This window comes from Hemicordylus capensis, chromosome 2 (assembly GCF_027244095.1).
Source record: "Hemicordylus capensis ecotype Gifberg chromosome 2, rHemCap1.1.pri, whole genome shotgun sequence".
NCBI classification, from domain to species: domain Eukaryota; kingdom Metazoa; phylum Chordata; class Lepidosauria; order Squamata; family Cordylidae; genus Hemicordylus; species Hemicordylus capensis.
In genome coordinates this window covers 327,246,077-327,263,375 of record NC_069658.1, presented here as the reverse complement: position 1 = coordinate 327,263,375, position 17,299 = coordinate 327,246,077, and the positions used below count along the sequence as shown (strand labels likewise).

Sequence of the window (17,299 nt, the reverse complement as noted above, 5' to 3'; positions counted from 1 at the left end):
TCCACCACCAAAGCCCTCCCTCACGCCTGTCTATGTGCCAGGACTCTTCAACACTGGTTCCTTTCGGTGTTCTCTCCACATGAGGATTCCCTCACCAACACCCTATGGATCCCGCTTCGGTTCCTACATTCCCTGTTATGGTGGACAGACCCTGCCAACCTCAGTGCTGGCTCCCCCTTCTAGCCCCCGCATCACGCCCTTCCACTCACAACGGATGCGTCCATGGAAGGTTGGGGTGCCCACACCAACAATTACAACATCCACGGCAGCTGGTCCCCAACTGACGCTGCCCACCATATCATTTACCTCAAGCTGCTAGCCATCTTCAAGGCTCTAAAGGCCTTCCTTCCCCAGATACGGGGCTCCCACGTCCTGGTCCAAATGGACAATACTACCACCAAGGCAGGAGGAGAGCTGGTCTTGTGGTAGCAAGCATGACTTGTCCCCATAGCTAAGCAGGGTCTGCCCTGGTTGCATATGAATGGGAGACTTAATGTGTGAGCACTGTAAGATATTCCCCTCAGGGGATGAAGCCGTTCTGGGAAGAGCAAAAGGTTTCAAGTTCCCTCCCTGGCTTCTTCAAGATAGGGCTGAGAGAGATTCCTGCCTGCAACCTTGGAGAAGCCACTGCCAGTCTGTGAAGACAATACTGAGCTAGAGAGACCAGTGGTCTCACTCAGTATATGGCAGTTTCCTATATTCCTATGTTCCTAAGGCTTACCTGAACAGGCAAGGCGGCACCTCCTCCAGCTCCCTCCTGTTCTTAGCCATGGAAATGTGGTTCTGGTGCATCTGCCATGGCGTCACCCCCCTGGCGGTCCATATTCAGAGCCAGGACAATGTCATGGTGGACAGGCTAAGGAGGACTCAGAAAACATCACACAAATGGCAACTACATCCCCCCACACTCCGCTCTCTCTTCCGCTGCTGGTTCCTCCCAGACATAGACCTCTTCGCATCACAGATGAATGCGCAATGTCGCCTCTATTGCTCCAGGTCCAGGATCAGACCCAACTCTCTGGGGGCGCATTTGCCATGAATTGGATGGGACTTCTAGTCTACACCTTCCCTCTAATTCCTTTACTTCCTTGAGTCCTTCAGAAAATCTCCCAGGACCACCCGCATTGCGTACTCATTGCTCCTTGGTGGCCCAAGAGGCCCTGGTTCCCCCGCCTCCTCCACCTATCCAACCATCGGTACCACCGCTTGCTGCACACACCTCGTCTCCTCTCCCGGCAAGGGGGTCATCTCCTCCATCTGGATTTACAGCGCCTCCATCTCACGGCTTGGTACATAGTCCCAACCTGCCCATAGATCTACAAAGAATAGTCAATGCCTCGCGCAAACCTGCTACAGTCGCCTCCTATTCCCATAAATGGACACTTTTTCAGAACTTTCTAAAGGACAGGGAAGTTCCAGTACACCCCATCTCTGTAGAACATGTTTGTTCTTATTTACTTTCCCTCAAGGAGGCCGGACTTAAGATGCCTTCCTTGTGCGTTCATCTCACAGCCATAGTCTATGCCATCGTGGTTCCAACACCCCACGGTCAAGCGTTTCCTTAAAGGACTCACTCACCTCTATCTGGACCCGCCGGTCATGGCTCCTGCTTGGGACCTGACCTTGGTGCTCTCCTCCCTCATGTACCCTCCCTTTGAACCCTGGCTACAATTTCTCTCGACCTCCTTTCCTGTAAAGTAGCCTTCCTCACAGCCATCACTTTGGCCAGGTGGGTCAGTGAACTCAGGGCACTTAGAGTTGACCCTCCTTACCTGGTTTTCCACAAAGAAAAGGTCGTCCTTAGGCTGGACATTGCCTTCCTGCCAAAGGTGGTCACTTCGTTTCATCACTCCCAACCAGCCTCCTTACCTGAGTTCTTCTCGGAGCCGTTGACTGAGGCCGAACGACGCCTCCACACGCTTGATGTTCGCAGGTCGCTCACCTTCTACGTAGACCAAACCTCCGCTCTTTGCACCTCCAACTCTCTTTTTGTGCTTCACTCTGAACCCAACAGAGGCAAGCAAGCTTCTTCGCAGACTATATCCAGATGGGTGGTTCGCACCATCTCCCTAGCATACCAGATTTCCAAGAAGCCTCTCCCGCCCTCCATCAAAGCGTACTCAACAGGAGCGGTTGCAGCTTCCACTGCCTTTGACAAGTCCATTCCTTTGGACATCATCTGCCAGACGGCTACATGGGCGTCAAGACACTCATTTGTACAGCACTACGCCCTGGATGTCCAAGCCAGAAAAGTCACGGCGTTTGGCAGGGCAGTGTTACAATCCATCTTCGTCTGATCCCTCCTCCAGGTGAGCATGGCACAGGTGCAGCTTGCTATGCGCCCATTTGTGTAAAGCACAGAGACCACGTCGAAGAACAACTGGTTGCTTACCTGTAACTTGGGTTCTTCTAGTGGTCATCTGTGCTCTTACATGCCCACCCAGCCTCCCCTCTTGTAATGTCTTTTCTGCTAGTCTTTCAGATTGTGTACTCAGAAGACTGGAGAGGGAAGCCCGCACAGCCACCTATATACTGAGGGGGCGGGGTTACCACCAAAAAGCAGTTCTCAGCTTGGAAGCTCCGATGTGGTCTCTGCACAGGCGCAAAGCCCATTCATGTAAGAGCACAGATGACCACTAGAAGAACCCAAGTTACAGGTAAGCAACCTGTTGGTCCTGAACTAAAATAATGAGCAGTTTGTGGGATTGAATCACAGATTCCAAATTGATCATCTAGCAACACTGTCTGTTGCCACACCCAAAACAGAATGTTGTCTTTTTTTCATGGGGAGATGGATGAACGACTGATCTGTATCTCCTTGGAGTCGGGTGGGGAACTTGATATGTGTCCTTGACGTATGTTATTCCTATTTGTGCTGCATTTATATAATGTCCAAAGCAACTCTGAGGGTCTTCTCTGTTTCTGCGGGTGCTGTGAAAGCAACATTCCCTTTCTCTTCAGTGACTCAAGCCAAGCAGCACTTGACAGAACGTAAATAAACATAATTGTTTCACAAGCTGGAAGCCAAGCACAGTGCTACTTACCATCATATGCTTGGGCAATTGTACGTTCCATTGAATGGTTCCCTTTTATTTTCTGACCTCTGCCCCTTTGCCCACAGATGAAGAACTCTATGCAGGTGTCTACATTGACTTTATGGGCACTGATGCTGCCATCTTCCGCACCATGGGCAAGCAAACAGCCATGAGGACTGACCAGTACAACTCCCGCTGGCTAAATGGTGAGTGAGTAGGTACCAGTACATGGAATGCAGAGGAAGAAAAGCAGGTTTGTTTATAGTCTTTGTGTCCAGTGCACATGACACACAATGGGGACAGGAATTTGGTGCAGAATTTGGCTTCTTAAGAACTTCAGATTTTATTCTTATTTTTTGTAAAGCAGAGGAAACTCAATCAGTGGGGAGTTGAGAAGTTTCCATTCTCTCTCTTGGAATGCTCTGAGAGTTCTCCACACAGCAGACTTTACCACGAGTTTTCTGTGAGGCTTTACTGCGAACTCAATGCTGTCCAAAAAACCCAATGCAAAAAGTGGAAAAAAATTTAACCTCGGATATAAATCGGGTTGTACTCTAACGAGCAGTGAAAAACCCAAATTGTGTGTGAAGTGCTCCCCGATAGCTCGCAGGGACTTGGGGGTAAATCTGCCCAATATGTGAACGTGCCCAGATGCGGGCTAAAAGCCGGGTGTGGAATACTTCCTGGTAAGAAGGGGAATCCTGAATTGTGTGTGATAGCTGAGGCTCAGACTAAATGTCCCTTTGAGCACACACAAGTGGGACTAGCATGCTTGTTTTTTATTCCGTAAATTAAATTGGCCCCACATGGACTGGGGCTATGATGTGAGTAGGGGGAGGGATTAATCCTGCCATAGTGCCAATCCAGACTGCATTCCCCTCAGGTTGCTATTTGCTCTGAGGAAAAAGCCACCATTGACACCAATGAGATGCTTTTTGCAAGCCAAGTAGCCTTCACGAGAGGTGGAGAGATCAGTTCCTATATAGGGACTGTGGTAGGGGCAAAGGGTTATACCCCAGTACAGTGGTCTGAATTCACATGAAGCACAATTTGACTGCTATTTCTTGAATAAAAAGCAAGCACACTGGCTTCATTCACATGCTTAAAGTAATGTCTACTTTGACCTAGGAGGCAGTAGTTAAGGTGTTCTGCTAGCAGCAAGCAACTTCTCAGTTGTTTTCAAGCCACTTCTGTTCATGCACACTGTTCCAAAACAACTTTTCAGAGCGGGATTCCAAAAGACTAGGGTATATACCATGTCATATCAGCTGTCTGTGGTCGGTTTTGTTCATTTGTCCATATACTGTATAGCCAGCTCAAGGGGCTCAGTTGTGGTCAGTAGACTCTTAATCAAGCTCTCTGTATACCCACTTTTTTTGATGCCTTGTGGGTCTCCTTTGCTACTATTGTGTTCCCTGCTAGAGGCTTCCATAACACCTTCCATACACTTCTGCTACACTCCCTTTCTTAAGAAAGACTCATGGCCCTGGTGCCTCCTCCTTGCCACTTGCATTGTCCCTTGCTTACATTTGCTCTCTAGCCCCCAAGAATCCAGGTGTAGGATTCTCCTGTCCTGTTCATGTGTTGTCAGCAGTAGTAGGGTTGTATTTATTGCCAGTGGAAACAGCCCACAGTGATGTGTTTCTCAAAATACAAAATCTTATTTATACTGTAAATGATTGTTATTTGGGTGTTTTAAATCAGGTTAGTGAAGATGCTGGTGCCTACAAGAACATTTTTAGGGTTTGTTCTTCCTCCCTTCAAGGGGTTTCTCTTTATATAGCCTTTGCCCAGCCATCTGGTTATTTGATGCATGTCTGTATTTGGCTAGTTGCTTCCTCCTCTTACTTCCATGACCTTGATATGCATCCCTTTTTGCTCGTTCAAAAGCATTTTGTTCCGGGTATTATTTCTCTACACACAGTTGGTGGTGGAAGGCAGGTTTGTATTCTTGTCATTTCTGAGAACTGATCCAGGGCATTTTATCTCCTGGCTTCTCTCCTCCAGCTTGTATCCCAGAATGGGCTCCAGAGAGAGAAGGTCTTAGTCTCCTCTTGGTTGCACCTCCAGCTGTTGTGAAGCAGAAAAAGCAGCTGAGTAAACTGAGGTTGGGGATCAGGTTTATGGGGATGTCATTTTAGTAACCTGAACAGAGCAAACTATGTAAGCAAATGCTGGATTACACAGGACACCATTCGCCTCCCATGACCATTCTTTAGCAGTGGTGGCTCTAGAGAAAACAGCAACACATCCCCAAATTACAAAGCTCTCAAATATTCTTAGAAAAACATTGGAAAATAGACAGCTGTACTTGCAGCCACATAAACCTTATAGTGGTATCTCTTAAACCAGGAAGTGGTTTAACCAGGAACCAAATTAAATACATATATTATTGAATTGTGTATATATATGACAACAGAGCTTAAAAAACAACACAGGAACCAATACAGTCTTGAGTCACCATAAACCAGCAGCCATCAAAAGCCTGCCAGAAGAGGAAGGATTTTACTTGGCAGCTGAAAGAACCAATAGAAGGGGCCTGACAGGCCTCTAGGGAGAAGGAGTTTCATCATCGGGACTCCTCAACAGAGAAATCCTTGTCCCAGGTCACTACCAGAAGCAGGGGTGGAGTCACCATTGTGTAGACAGGTCCAAAGAACCTGGCCCCCACAACCTGTGGAGCCACCCCATCTGACTAGCCATGCCCCCCTGCATCTGACATCCGTTTCAGGGGGTGTAGCCGTATGTGGGAACAGAGCTGGATGGCCCTGTTTGCAAGGTGCTTCAGCCAGAGCTAGGTTTCCAGCCTGGCTGGGAGTGCCTTTCCTTGCCTCAAAAGGCACATTCCCAGCCATCTGGGAACTCAGCATTGGTTGAAGCTTCTCACAAACAGGGCCGTTTGGACTAGGGCACCTAGGGGCCACTGCTGGCGGGTTGCACCCACGCTGCAACTGACTTCCTACACATCTGACCAGAAGTGCCTCTAATAGAGATGGGACCAACAGCAGAGCCTCCCAGAAGATCTTACGTCTTAGGCAGGTTAATATTGAAGAAGGCATCCTTAAGATACCCAAGGCCCAAACCATTAAGGGCTTTGAATGTAACTGCTTTTACACATCTGTATGTCAGAGTATAGCTGCCCTGTTCCACAACACTGCCAGTGATGTTTACACACACGCAGCAGCATGGAAGGATGCTCAACTTCTGTTTCTCTGTGTGTTATGTGAGTGCCTTTCTGGAAGTGCCCTAAGAAAACAGTTAAAAGTCTTCACACCTCAGCTCAGTGGCCATCTGTCAAGGATGCTGTAGCAGATTCCTGCGCTGACCACCAAGATCCTTTCCAAATCTAAAATTAGATGATTCTATAAAGCTGTTCACACAACACAAGCTCCCCGGGGTAACCCAGGCAGCTTGTGTCGTCTGGAGCACCGGGAGCACTCTCGTCTCGGCTGCTCCAGACCTGAGGAGCCCAGCATTTTTACCCAGCTCTTTACCAAGGTAGGATGTACTGATGGTTCATTCTACCTTGGTAGGCAGTCGTGTATGTGATCGCCACAGGTAGCTGGGCTCCTCACCAGGCCACTGCCATTTTAGGCAGCAAGCCAGGGGTAAGGAGTGGCTGTGCAGAGCGGAGCAGCCACTTTGCTGCTCCCACGGTGCACTCTGGGATGTGTGGGGACTTCCTCCTCCTGATCCCACATGGGACTCTGTTGCCGTGCCAATCATGTGGGCACACAGTACAGCGGAGTCCAAGGGAACCATCACTCGTAGTAGAGGAAGTCAGGTAGGTTCCTGCCTTTTCCCCAGCCTTCCTCAGCCCTCAAGCTAATGTAGTATGAATAATTTTTATGTATTTGTGTGGGGTGTGTGTGTGTGTGTGTGTGTGCGCGCGCGCTGGATGTCTGGGAAACACATGGAGCAGAGGAAAGCAGGAAATGAGCAAGTATGTAGAAATTGGAGAGAAGACATTAGAGAACTAGTAAGTTTGGCAAGGTGCAGTTTTATAACATTTGAGAAACACTTCCTCACAGCTTGAGCAGGGGGAGAACCATCATTGAACCATCATCAGGTTCAAAGAACCTGGGCCGCCAATGAAAAGGGAGCCCCCATTGCGCGTGACATCACACATAAAGGGGGCGTGGTCCGATTGCCTGAAGGCTCGCCCCAGTCCGTCCCCCCCGTCTAATTTCCAGGCAGTGCTTGCTGCAGCGAGGGAAAGGATGGGAAATAAATGCTGTCAGGAAGCAAATGCTGCCTGAAATGAGATAGGGAGAGATTGGGCTTGGGCTCCTGAGCTTTAGGATGCTGTAAAGTAACTTCCCCTGCCTGTGGTTTCTCTTACTACTCATGCATTTCAAGCAAGGTCCCGCTCTGCAAGTTATTAATTCTAAGTTCCTTCACTTTGACATTACAAATGAAGTGATAGATGGAATAGAATTCAGGGCTCCAGCGCAATAGATTAAGGCTTAGTTAACCAATCACACTACTACATTTCCTGCAGCAGGATAATAAACGGCGGCTTAACTTACTGAGCATTATGTCAGCTCAGCTAATCATCAGCACAAAGACGTGCTTTGGTCTCTGTCACAGGACAAGCCATCACAATGTATAAAAGAGCTTCAGAGCAGGAAAAAGCAGGGTTCAGGATGTTTTCAGTCAGCACAAGTTTGGGACAGAACAAGTGCTAGGGTGAGAAGTGCTGGCAGAAATAATTCAGAAGTGCTGAAGGACAGAATTTCAGATTTTACTCGTGCAAGGAAGTGTTAATTTACACAGGTGGTTCTGGTATATGTACTTGTCCATTTTGCACCAGCTAATTAATTACCCTTTCCCCCCATTGCCCCAATTGGAAAGACTACAGCATGGGATGAAAAGCCAAGTGTAGAACAATCAGCAGTGGAGTCTTAGATTGAGGGGTATCTGAGGGCTGATCCAGGGAAAGTACATGCAGCCACCAGGCATGGGTGTCATGGCATCACAAGCCTCATTTCCATTGGCCCTAAAGTTACAGTTGGCATCTGAGTGATCTCAGAGGTCTGCAGAATCTCTGGGGCATCCTGGACAGCACCTTGCCTGGCATCTGGCACCCTACCAGGAATATTGCTAGGGGCAGGATGGGCAGGGTGCTGCCTGGGAGGGGAGGGCATGGAGGGATACCACCCCCGCTACCAGCCACTGTGAACAGAACAATTGGGCAGAGACCAGGGGAGGATGTCTTCTACAGGAATAGATAGCTCTCTGGCTGGCTTAACAGGGAGGAGTATGCCCATGCCCACCCATCAAATTTCCCCTCCCTATCTGCTTGGCACTCACCTAAGCCAGGACAGATTAATTGTCCTCCACCTGATTTGCACCATCCCCAGCACCTTACACAGGGAGTGCAATTTTTGAAAAGGAACTTCAGCCCCTGAGGTCACTGATATAAATACAGAAATCAGCAATCCCTAGGAACTCCCTCTGATCAACGGCATCCTTGGAGGAGGGGGGCCAGGAGCCGCCTGTCTAGCACATCCTATCCCTGTCCCTCCCCAGTTATGTGTTGGACAATCAAACACACATGCCCCACAACCCCCCATCCCTCTAAGTGGGCAAGAGCATCCCACACCACTGGTCCCACAGACAATAGAGCTATCTGCTGTCACATGGGTGGCCAGTTCCCCCACCAAGATCTGTGAATTGTGAGGCTGCTGGGCATGGCATGCTTTGCTGTAGCTTGAAGGGATGAGAGTGTGGGCAGTGAGACAGGTGAAGGTAGATGTTGCAGTTGAGTGTGATGTGGAGTGTTGCGACATAGAGCATAGCTCAGAGAGACCATATTATGCCTGGTTTGAAACAACTACACTGGCTGCCGATATGTTTCCAGGCAAAATACAAAGTGCTGGTTATTACCTTTAAAGCCCTCAATGGCTTAGGTCCAGGTTATCTTAGAGAGCGCCTTCTTCTACATGATCCCCACCACACGTTAAAGTTATCTGAAGAGATCCGTCTTCAGCTACCACCGGTCCGTCTGGTGGTGACTCAGAGGCAGGCTCCTGGGTTGTGGAATGCACTCCCTGCAGAAATCCACAATTTGAATTCTTTATTGGCCTTCAGGAGAACCATTAAAACCTATCTATTTGGTCTGGCCTTCCAGGGTTTTTAATAGTTGTAATTGGTTTTAATGTTGTAAGCATTAAATTGTTCTGATTGTTTAATTGCTGTTTTATGATGTTTTAATTGTTATTGTTTTACGCTGTTTTATAATTTCTGTTTTAATTATTAACTGATTTTAATGGTTTTGTTTTAATTGTAAACCACCCTGAGCCATTTTGGAAGGGTGGTATAAAAATTGAATAAATAAATAAATTAAATAATAGCTGAAAATGTTGGTGCTTTGGAGCCATGGAGTAGAGTCGGGGTGCTAGAGCACCGGTGTGTGGCATCCGTTCTATCCAAGGATGTCTATGGTGGATGCACAGGTGAAGGCATATCGCATGCAGATAACCAGGATGGGTGAGAAGTGTGGCTTTACCCAATCAGTGGATCTTGGTTTTGAGTGTTCTGAGCACCTCTACCCTCCTACAGATCCTAGATGACCAATGCTGGTTTTTGCTCCAAGACCGATCCCTGGGGTCCCAGTACCAATCCCGCTTCCCTCCATTGTGAAAACTGTCCATTTATTCCTACCCTCTGTTTCTGTCCTTCAACCAGTTACTGATCCACACATGAACCTGTCCCCTTATCCCATGACTGTTAAGTTTACTCAAGAGCCTTTGGTGGGGGACTTTGTCAAAAGTTTTTTGGAAGTCCAAGTATACTATGTCAACCAGATCACCTTTATCCACATGCCTGTTGACCCTCTCAAATAACTCCAAAAGGTTAGTGAGGCAAGACTTGCCCTTGCAGAAGCCATGCTTGTTCTCCTTCAGCATGGCCTTTTCTTCTATATGTTTAACAATTTTGTCCTTAAGTATGCTTTCCATCAATTTACCCAGCACCGAAGTTAAGCTGTCCAGCCTGTAATTTCCCAGATCTCTCCTGGATCCCTTTTTGAAAATGGGAGTTACATTGGCTACTTTCCATTCCTCTAGTACAGAGCCTGATTGTAGGGACAAGTTACATATTTTTGCTAGGAGATCAGCAATTTCACATTTGAGTTCCTTCAAATCTCTTGGGTGGATGCCATCTGGCGATTTGTTAGTTTTTCAAGACAGTTTAGAACATCTTCTCTCATCGCCTCAAATTTGCCATTCTTCAGCTTCCAAGCCTGAGCAGCTCAGTTCAAGAGTGGTTATGTGGTCAGTATCCTTCACCATGAAGACAGATGCAAAGATTGCATGTTCTGTGCAATCTCCTTATCCTCCTTAATAATCCCTTTCACACCCTCGTCATCTAAGGGGCCAATTGCCTCCCTGGCATGTTTTTTACTTCTGATATATTTAAAGAAGTTTTTGTTATTCCCCTTGACACTTCTAGCTATATGTTCCTCAAACTCTTATTGTCTCATTTCCTTTGCCAGAGTTTATGTTCCTTTTTGCTCTCTTCATTTGGGCAGGACTTCTGTGTTCTCAAGGAAGTCCTCTTCCCTTTTATAGCTTCCCTGACTACTTGTTAGTCACACTGACATCCTCCTGAATTTGGTGGTACCTTTCCTCCATTCCAACTGAGCTTCTAGTATTGTGGATTTAAATGTTTAATGCTTTCTGGAGTGATTTGACACTCCTGACTTTCTCTTTGAACTTCCTTTTTACTAAAGTAAAGTGTGCCGTCAAGTCGATTTCGACTCCTGGCTCCCACAGAGCCCTGTGGTTATTCTTTGGTAGAATACAGGAGGGGTTTACCATTGCCTCCTTCTGCGAGTATGAAATGATGCCTTTCAGCATCTTCATATATCTCTATTCCCCTCATTTTTTAGCTGTGTGTTCAGATTGCTGGAAGGCATGCAAATTGCTTAGCTGGCTTTCCAGGTTACTTGGATGGGGTGGGAGCGGGACACATTGAGATGATTCTCACAAATGCCGAGAATGGGTGGCAAGAGTATGTGTGGGGGTGGAATGCTTACCTTACCCCCAGACAACTAAGCCCTGGGACTTTGACATGCCTCCCACGTGCCCAGATGAGTAGCACTCCATGGGGGATCACGGAGTGATATGTGGCTGGAACTCATTGTTGTGGCTGCCACGTATCCCACAATGCATCGTGCACAGTGCATTGAGTTATTCACCCATCTTTGCCTCTTCTCAGGCTGCACGCAGCCCGAGGAGACACATGATACCAGGTTTAGTAAGGGGGTCAGGCTGCATGAGAGTGCCGGGATCCATGAGGATCCCAATGCTTCACATGATCAGCTGGGCTGGGCTGGGCTACCCTAGTCTGAATTAGACTGGTTGTGAGTACATCCTCAGTATCACTGTGGGACACACAGAATAATACAGGAAATCAAGCAGCCATGCACCAATACAAGAAATTAAGCGGTCACATTGAGAGGGAGGGAGGGGGAGAGAGACTGCATATGGGGGCAGATGACTCCATGTCCCCACCCCATTTTATCCTCTCAACAATTTTTTGAAGTAGGCTAGGCTGAGAAATAGTGAGTAGGCAAGATCACACAGTGATCTGACTGAGTGAGGGCTTCAACCTGGGTCTCCCAGTCCTTATCCAACAACCTAATCACTACACTACATTGGTTTATGGGGCAGCTAGAATCTTCTTTATTTTCTGACGTTGGAGGATATACAAATAAATACTTTTGATTTGTATATAAACTAGAAGCTTTCTTTAGCCTTCTTATTGAGTAACAGCTTGTGTTTAGGGGAATCCTTCTGAGTCACTCCTGTTAAACATGGGGGGGGGCAATTGCCCTCAATGCTTCAAGAATAGCATAGAGAGGAGGGAGGGAGGGAGGGGGAGCAGATTAATTGGGATAAAAGGAATTGTTCTTTTCCCCATGTGATTTGACTATTTGATTGCTTCACCATAAATACAACTAGCTGCCACAGCTATAGGACTGCAGCCTCTTTCATGACTAACTTTAAATTATTTCAATGGATCTACTTTAAGCAGGATTAAAATTGGATACATCCTGTTGTGTTGGTGTATATTTTGCCCCCCCCCCCCAAAGCCTGCATTTGCTCATGGAATGGTGAGAATGGAGAAACATAGCAAACATAGCAAAAAGAAACAGGGTATTATGTTGTTTGGGAATTGTTGAGTGTTTAAAAAGCTGGAAATGCTCCAGTTTTTGCAGGACAAAACAAATCACATTAGTATGTTAGATGAGTATTCCATTGTCCAATGGCTATTTTAAAATATATAATACAAATATAACATCAAGTGGTTCCGTAAAACAATTATTTTCCTTTGCTGGGATGATTTACAGCCCCAGAAGGCACAACTTGAGAATTTAATGTTTGAAAAACTTGTTTTGCTTAAAGGAAATGGAAATAAGTTTGGATACATTTTGAACATCTCAAAGTTGTTTCCATTTTTAAGGCATTGTATTTTGTATTTAAGATTCTTTTAAAATACTATTTTGTATTGGTATTGGTTGTTTACCAAGTATTTTGTATTTTGTATCTAAAATACATTTGCTCAGGTATTTTGTATCTAAAATCCTTTGTAGAAGTATTTGCCCATCTCTGAGGGTAAGTACAAAGGCCTCTTCAGACATTATTTTAAAATTGACACTGAACCGGTGTACAGTGTCCTGAGAGTGCACTGGCAAGACCCGTCCTGTTCTGATGCACTCAGAAGCCTCACCCCTCCACTGAACATGCTTACAGTATTTGTCTGAGAGTCAAGCACTGTAAGCGTGAAGATATTATTTCCGTGACCTGAAGGCTGGGGTGCCGTAACATTTTTTAACATGCTGTCTGATTATTCAAGGGCATCAAAATATTTTCATCAACCAGCAAATGCCCCCGATCCCCAGCATTCCTGGGCCATTGTGTACAGGTACAGCATCCCTTTTTTAGACCATCAGAAGAGGGCTCAGCTATTGGCCCATTCAGTATGGGGCGGTGGGGTAGGCAACGAGGAAAGAAAATTCACATACCTTGAGGTAAGAGATTGCTTCATCCAAAGGGGAAGCAGCAATGTGTGGCTAGGTGACCTACTCCATGAGCCAATGAGGAACAGCATGGACTCCACTGAAGCCCTAGGTGGGCCTGTGGAGTTCTGGACCTTGGACATTCTGGAGGCTGGAAAGAACATACCCACATATGTGTTCTTTATTTAACTCCTCTTTGCAGATCCAGCATTTGTCCATGCGCAGCTAATCCCAGACAGTGCTGAGAGGAATGATGACAAGCTCTACTTCTTCTTCCGAGAGAAATCTACTGATGCCCCACAGAGTCCTGTTGTCTACTCACGCATTGGTCGCATTTGCCTGGTAAGTGCTGAGCAGGGCCATCCCTAGTAGGTTGCAGGGCTGGGGACAAATCAGCGTGTGCAGGGCCTCCTTAACATTTCAAAACATTACAGAATCATACTGATTGATGACATACAGTGTAAATAGTGTGTGAGGCTTTTGAACTAGGGGTGTGCACGGACTGGTCCGGGGCCATGCAAAAGGCCTCTGGACCAGTCTGGAATTCGGCTGGTCCAGTGGTTCGGTGGGGGTGGAGTGTGGCTTTAAGGGTGGGGGGGTAGAACTTACACACACACACCCCCGCCGCTCTTCCCCCTCCGGCGCTGGACTTTTCTAAAACATATTTGGGGCGGCAGAGTTCCTCCCTGCCCTCCTCGTTGTCTTCAAAGTTTAGAAGCAGTAAAAGCTGGCGTCATGCATGCGCCTGTCGCGGCATGCGTGCGCCCATTGCCGCCACTGGCACGTGCGCCGCATACATCACAATGACGTATGTGGTGCGCGCCGGCGGCAGCAACATGCACGTGCGTGCTGCAATGGGTGGAATGGGGGTGGTGGTGGTCTGGCTTCAGTTCCAGACTTTTTTGTAATTTTCTGCCATGAAGCAAGCCACTTATAGGACTTTTTGGATGGGTTTTTTAAATGCCGAAACTTAAAAAATAAAAACCAACAATTTGTCCAATATACATATTCCTCCCACCCTGCCCTACATCTCTGCTCAATATCAAAGCCCTATGGCAAGCCAATCCCTAAATATTCAAGTGGTGGGCAGGGAGGATAATCACAAAAAGGAAATCACATCATATCTCCATTATTAAGCAGGCAAAGGCTGGGCAGAGGGTCTGCAGAGAGCTATGGTGAGCAAGGGCAGCCAGCGTTGGACACTCTGCCTACCTGCTTCCTCCCTTCCTTCCTGAGCTTCAGGCTTCAGCTAGGCCTGCATGGAGGTCTCTCTGGAAGCCCCACCCACACACCAAACAGCTGAGAGTTGGAGAGAGAAGGAGTTCTAGCAGCTTGCCTCAGAGCCTTTCAGCCTGTGCTGCATGTGCACACAAAAGATTGGCTCCAGCTGGGCTGCATGTGGGGAAAGATAAGTGGCTGGGACTGGGAAAGAGACTGGGGGAGAGAGAAGGGCAGGCTGCACTGCAGTGTGCCCAGAGCAGGGCCTGTGTCAGCACGGGGCTTGGGGCAATTGCCCCAGTCGCCCTGCCCTAAGGACGGCCCTGGTACTGAGAAAGGATGGGACTGGGGGTAGTTGAAAGCTTCCTGTCGTCTTCTCATGCCTGGACTCTTCTCTGTAGACCCCCCACTACCACCATCTGTCATGAAAAGCAGGAGCCATGGTTACTCTGAGCTCCTCTATTTCCTGTGCCCTGACTTCCCCTGCCACAATGCCTGCTGAAATGAATGGCTCAGAGTGGAGTAATGGGGCATTCCCACTCTTGCCCTCTTCTGACACTGGCTCCCTCCAAGGACATTACTTTGAGTCCGAAAGCCCAATCATAGCCAGGTTTATTTAAAAGTAAATCCCATTGATTTCAAGGGCTGTGTTCACACAATCACAGTGACCCTGGTTATCTCTTTAACTAGGATCCCTGTGGTTCTGTGAATGCAGCCAAAGTGATTTTGCGGCTGTCAGTAGCAGTGTTGCCTGAGTTACACTTCCTGCACCTCAAAATGCTGCTTTCTTTGGGTTTAGAATGATGATGGAGGCCACTGCTGTCTGGTGAATAAATGGAGCACATTCCTGAAAGCGCGACTCATCTGCTCTGTGCCGGGGCCTGACGGAATTGAGACACACTTTGACGAACTCCGTGAGTGCACTGAGGGCAGGGATGTTGCAGGGCGAAAGGGGACATGCAAGACAGCACATTTAAAAGCTAAACAACCTGACAGCTTAACAGAGGCCTGACTTGGGGAGACTTGGGTATGTAGTGATCTCCAAATGGATTCAAGCACCAAAAGCAATTATTTGGTCCCTGACAGCCCTATGAAAACTGTAATCCAGGGGTGGTAACAAGTTTGTCCACAGTTTTCACTTACTAGGAAAAGGGGAAAATATTTCCAGATTGTTAGAAATAGTGATACTATATACTTTACATTTGCATCTTTCTTTGATATGCTGCACGTACATATTTGTATGTGATGCTATGCCTAAGTGCAGAACTGCTAAGGCCTGACTGCTTGATAGTGGAACCTGAATGCTCGTGATGGTGGGGAGCCACTTTGTGCAACAACATACACTTCTAGCTCCCAGGCTTCTATCTGGATGGAGAGTAGAATGGCCTCCAGGAATACCCCTAGTCTAGGAGATACCCAGTCCTCAATATTTGGAAACAAGTGTTGCTCGGATTGAAGCCTGCCTGCAAAGTGGCAGTCATACCTCAGTCATGGAAGTCATACCTCTAAACACAGATGCGGGTGAGGTTGTTCATATGCCGACTCAGAGGAACCCTCTTCTTTATTATTACTTCACATCTACTGGGGCAGAGCCATGGCGCTGAAAAGAGACACCAGGGTCCCAGCCTTGACTCAAATTAAGCACTGAAAATTCCACCTCCCTTGTTAGGCTTCTGATACGAATATGACAAATATTTACATAGATATAAATAAAATAATGATAATGATGAAAGAAATAAAAAATAAAATGATGACAGAAATTTGTGACTAAGACTGCACGGATAGAGCAAAGATGCCCAATGGTTGCCTCCATTGTTTAACTGCCTTCTAATGGGAAACAGTGTGCTTGTGTGGAGAAGGCAGATGGTGAGAAGGAATATGGAGGAAGCCCCCTTATACTGGGAAGCTTGGAGAATTCAAAGATCATTACTTCAGCCCTCTGCCACATCACAAACATTCTTAGGAAATTCCCCTTTATAATAGAAAAGTACTGTCTGCAATCCAGCAAGTTTACAATTGCCACAATCAGAGGGCATGCAGACAAGCCACATGTCTACCGGATAGGGTGCAAAGTGGTGGGGAAAGCCTGCCTAGATAATTGAAATAGTGGTGTGTAGCCCAAGCACAATTAGAAGAAACAACAATAGCCCTTGGACAAGTCCAAGTGACACTAAAAGGCAGTTCAGAGGATTACAGCAAGCACTGCAATGAAATGGGACGGATGAAAACGGGTAAGAGCTAGCAACAGCAATGACCTTTAGATGGAAAATCCTTTTTTTAATCACAGCTAACTGGTGATTAAATGCTTCTGCTCAAACACCCTGCAAGTAAGTTTCCTTTCTCCAGAGCCACTATTTTAAACAAAAACAGAAGGTGAAGTTTTTCAGCTTCATTTTGGAAGCACAGCTGAATGCCATCACAGCCCCTTTCACTTTGCTAGGTTAGCAAACCTTCACCAGCTGCAGAAAAGCAATGCTTTGGGGCCAGGGGTGGCGACTTGCAGAGCTAGATGGGCCCGTGTGGTGTTCAGTGGAAGCCTATCCCCACAAGGAGCCTGCTTATGGGCTTGCTGCCTTCGGGGACAAAAGAAGAAGAATGCCTCCAGCACTGGCATAGAGGAGGCTGGGGGTCCTTCTCCCTGCAAAGGCAGCAACCTCCACCAAGTAGGCTGCCTGCCAGCTTCCTCTCAACACAGGCCAGATAGATGGCTGCTGGTCAGTCGGTGAGCAGCCCCAGAGAGGCTTTTAGCACCTCAATGCCCCATGATGAATAGTCTCCTACTAGGGAACACATTAGCACTGTCCCCTTCCCTACACTTGCTTTGCTTCACTTTCCCAAAATCACTACCAGATGGTCCAGACAGAGGATACCTTGATTCCCTGACTTGCGCTGGAGACTGAATGAACTCATCATACCCTCATCATAGCCAGTGCTCCTACTCGCTCACCGGTGCTCATTCTTCTGTGAGCAGCTGCAAGCTGCATTAGAAGTGACATCCATGAGACACCTGCGTAGGCCT

General features: G+C 47.3%; 1 protein-coding gene across 6 annotated transcripts in view; it reads left to right on the top strand.

Annotated features, from left to right (window-relative positions):
- The window catches only part of SEMA3F (semaphorin 3F), a 192,147-nt gene that overhangs the window by 157,228 nt on the left and 17,620 nt on the right, over positions 1–17,299 (top strand). For all 6 annotated transcript variants that reach the window (XM_053298944.1, XM_053298939.1, XM_053298940.1 and 3 more), the window contains 3 exons: positions 3,122–3,241; positions 13,265–13,404; positions 15,080–15,194. In XM_053298944.1, the coding sequence (XP_053154919.1) occupies positions 3,122–3,241; positions 13,265–13,404; positions 15,080–15,194 (375 nt within the window). The remainder of the gene's footprint in view (positions 1–3,121; positions 3,242–13,264; positions 13,405–15,079; positions 15,195–17,299) is intronic.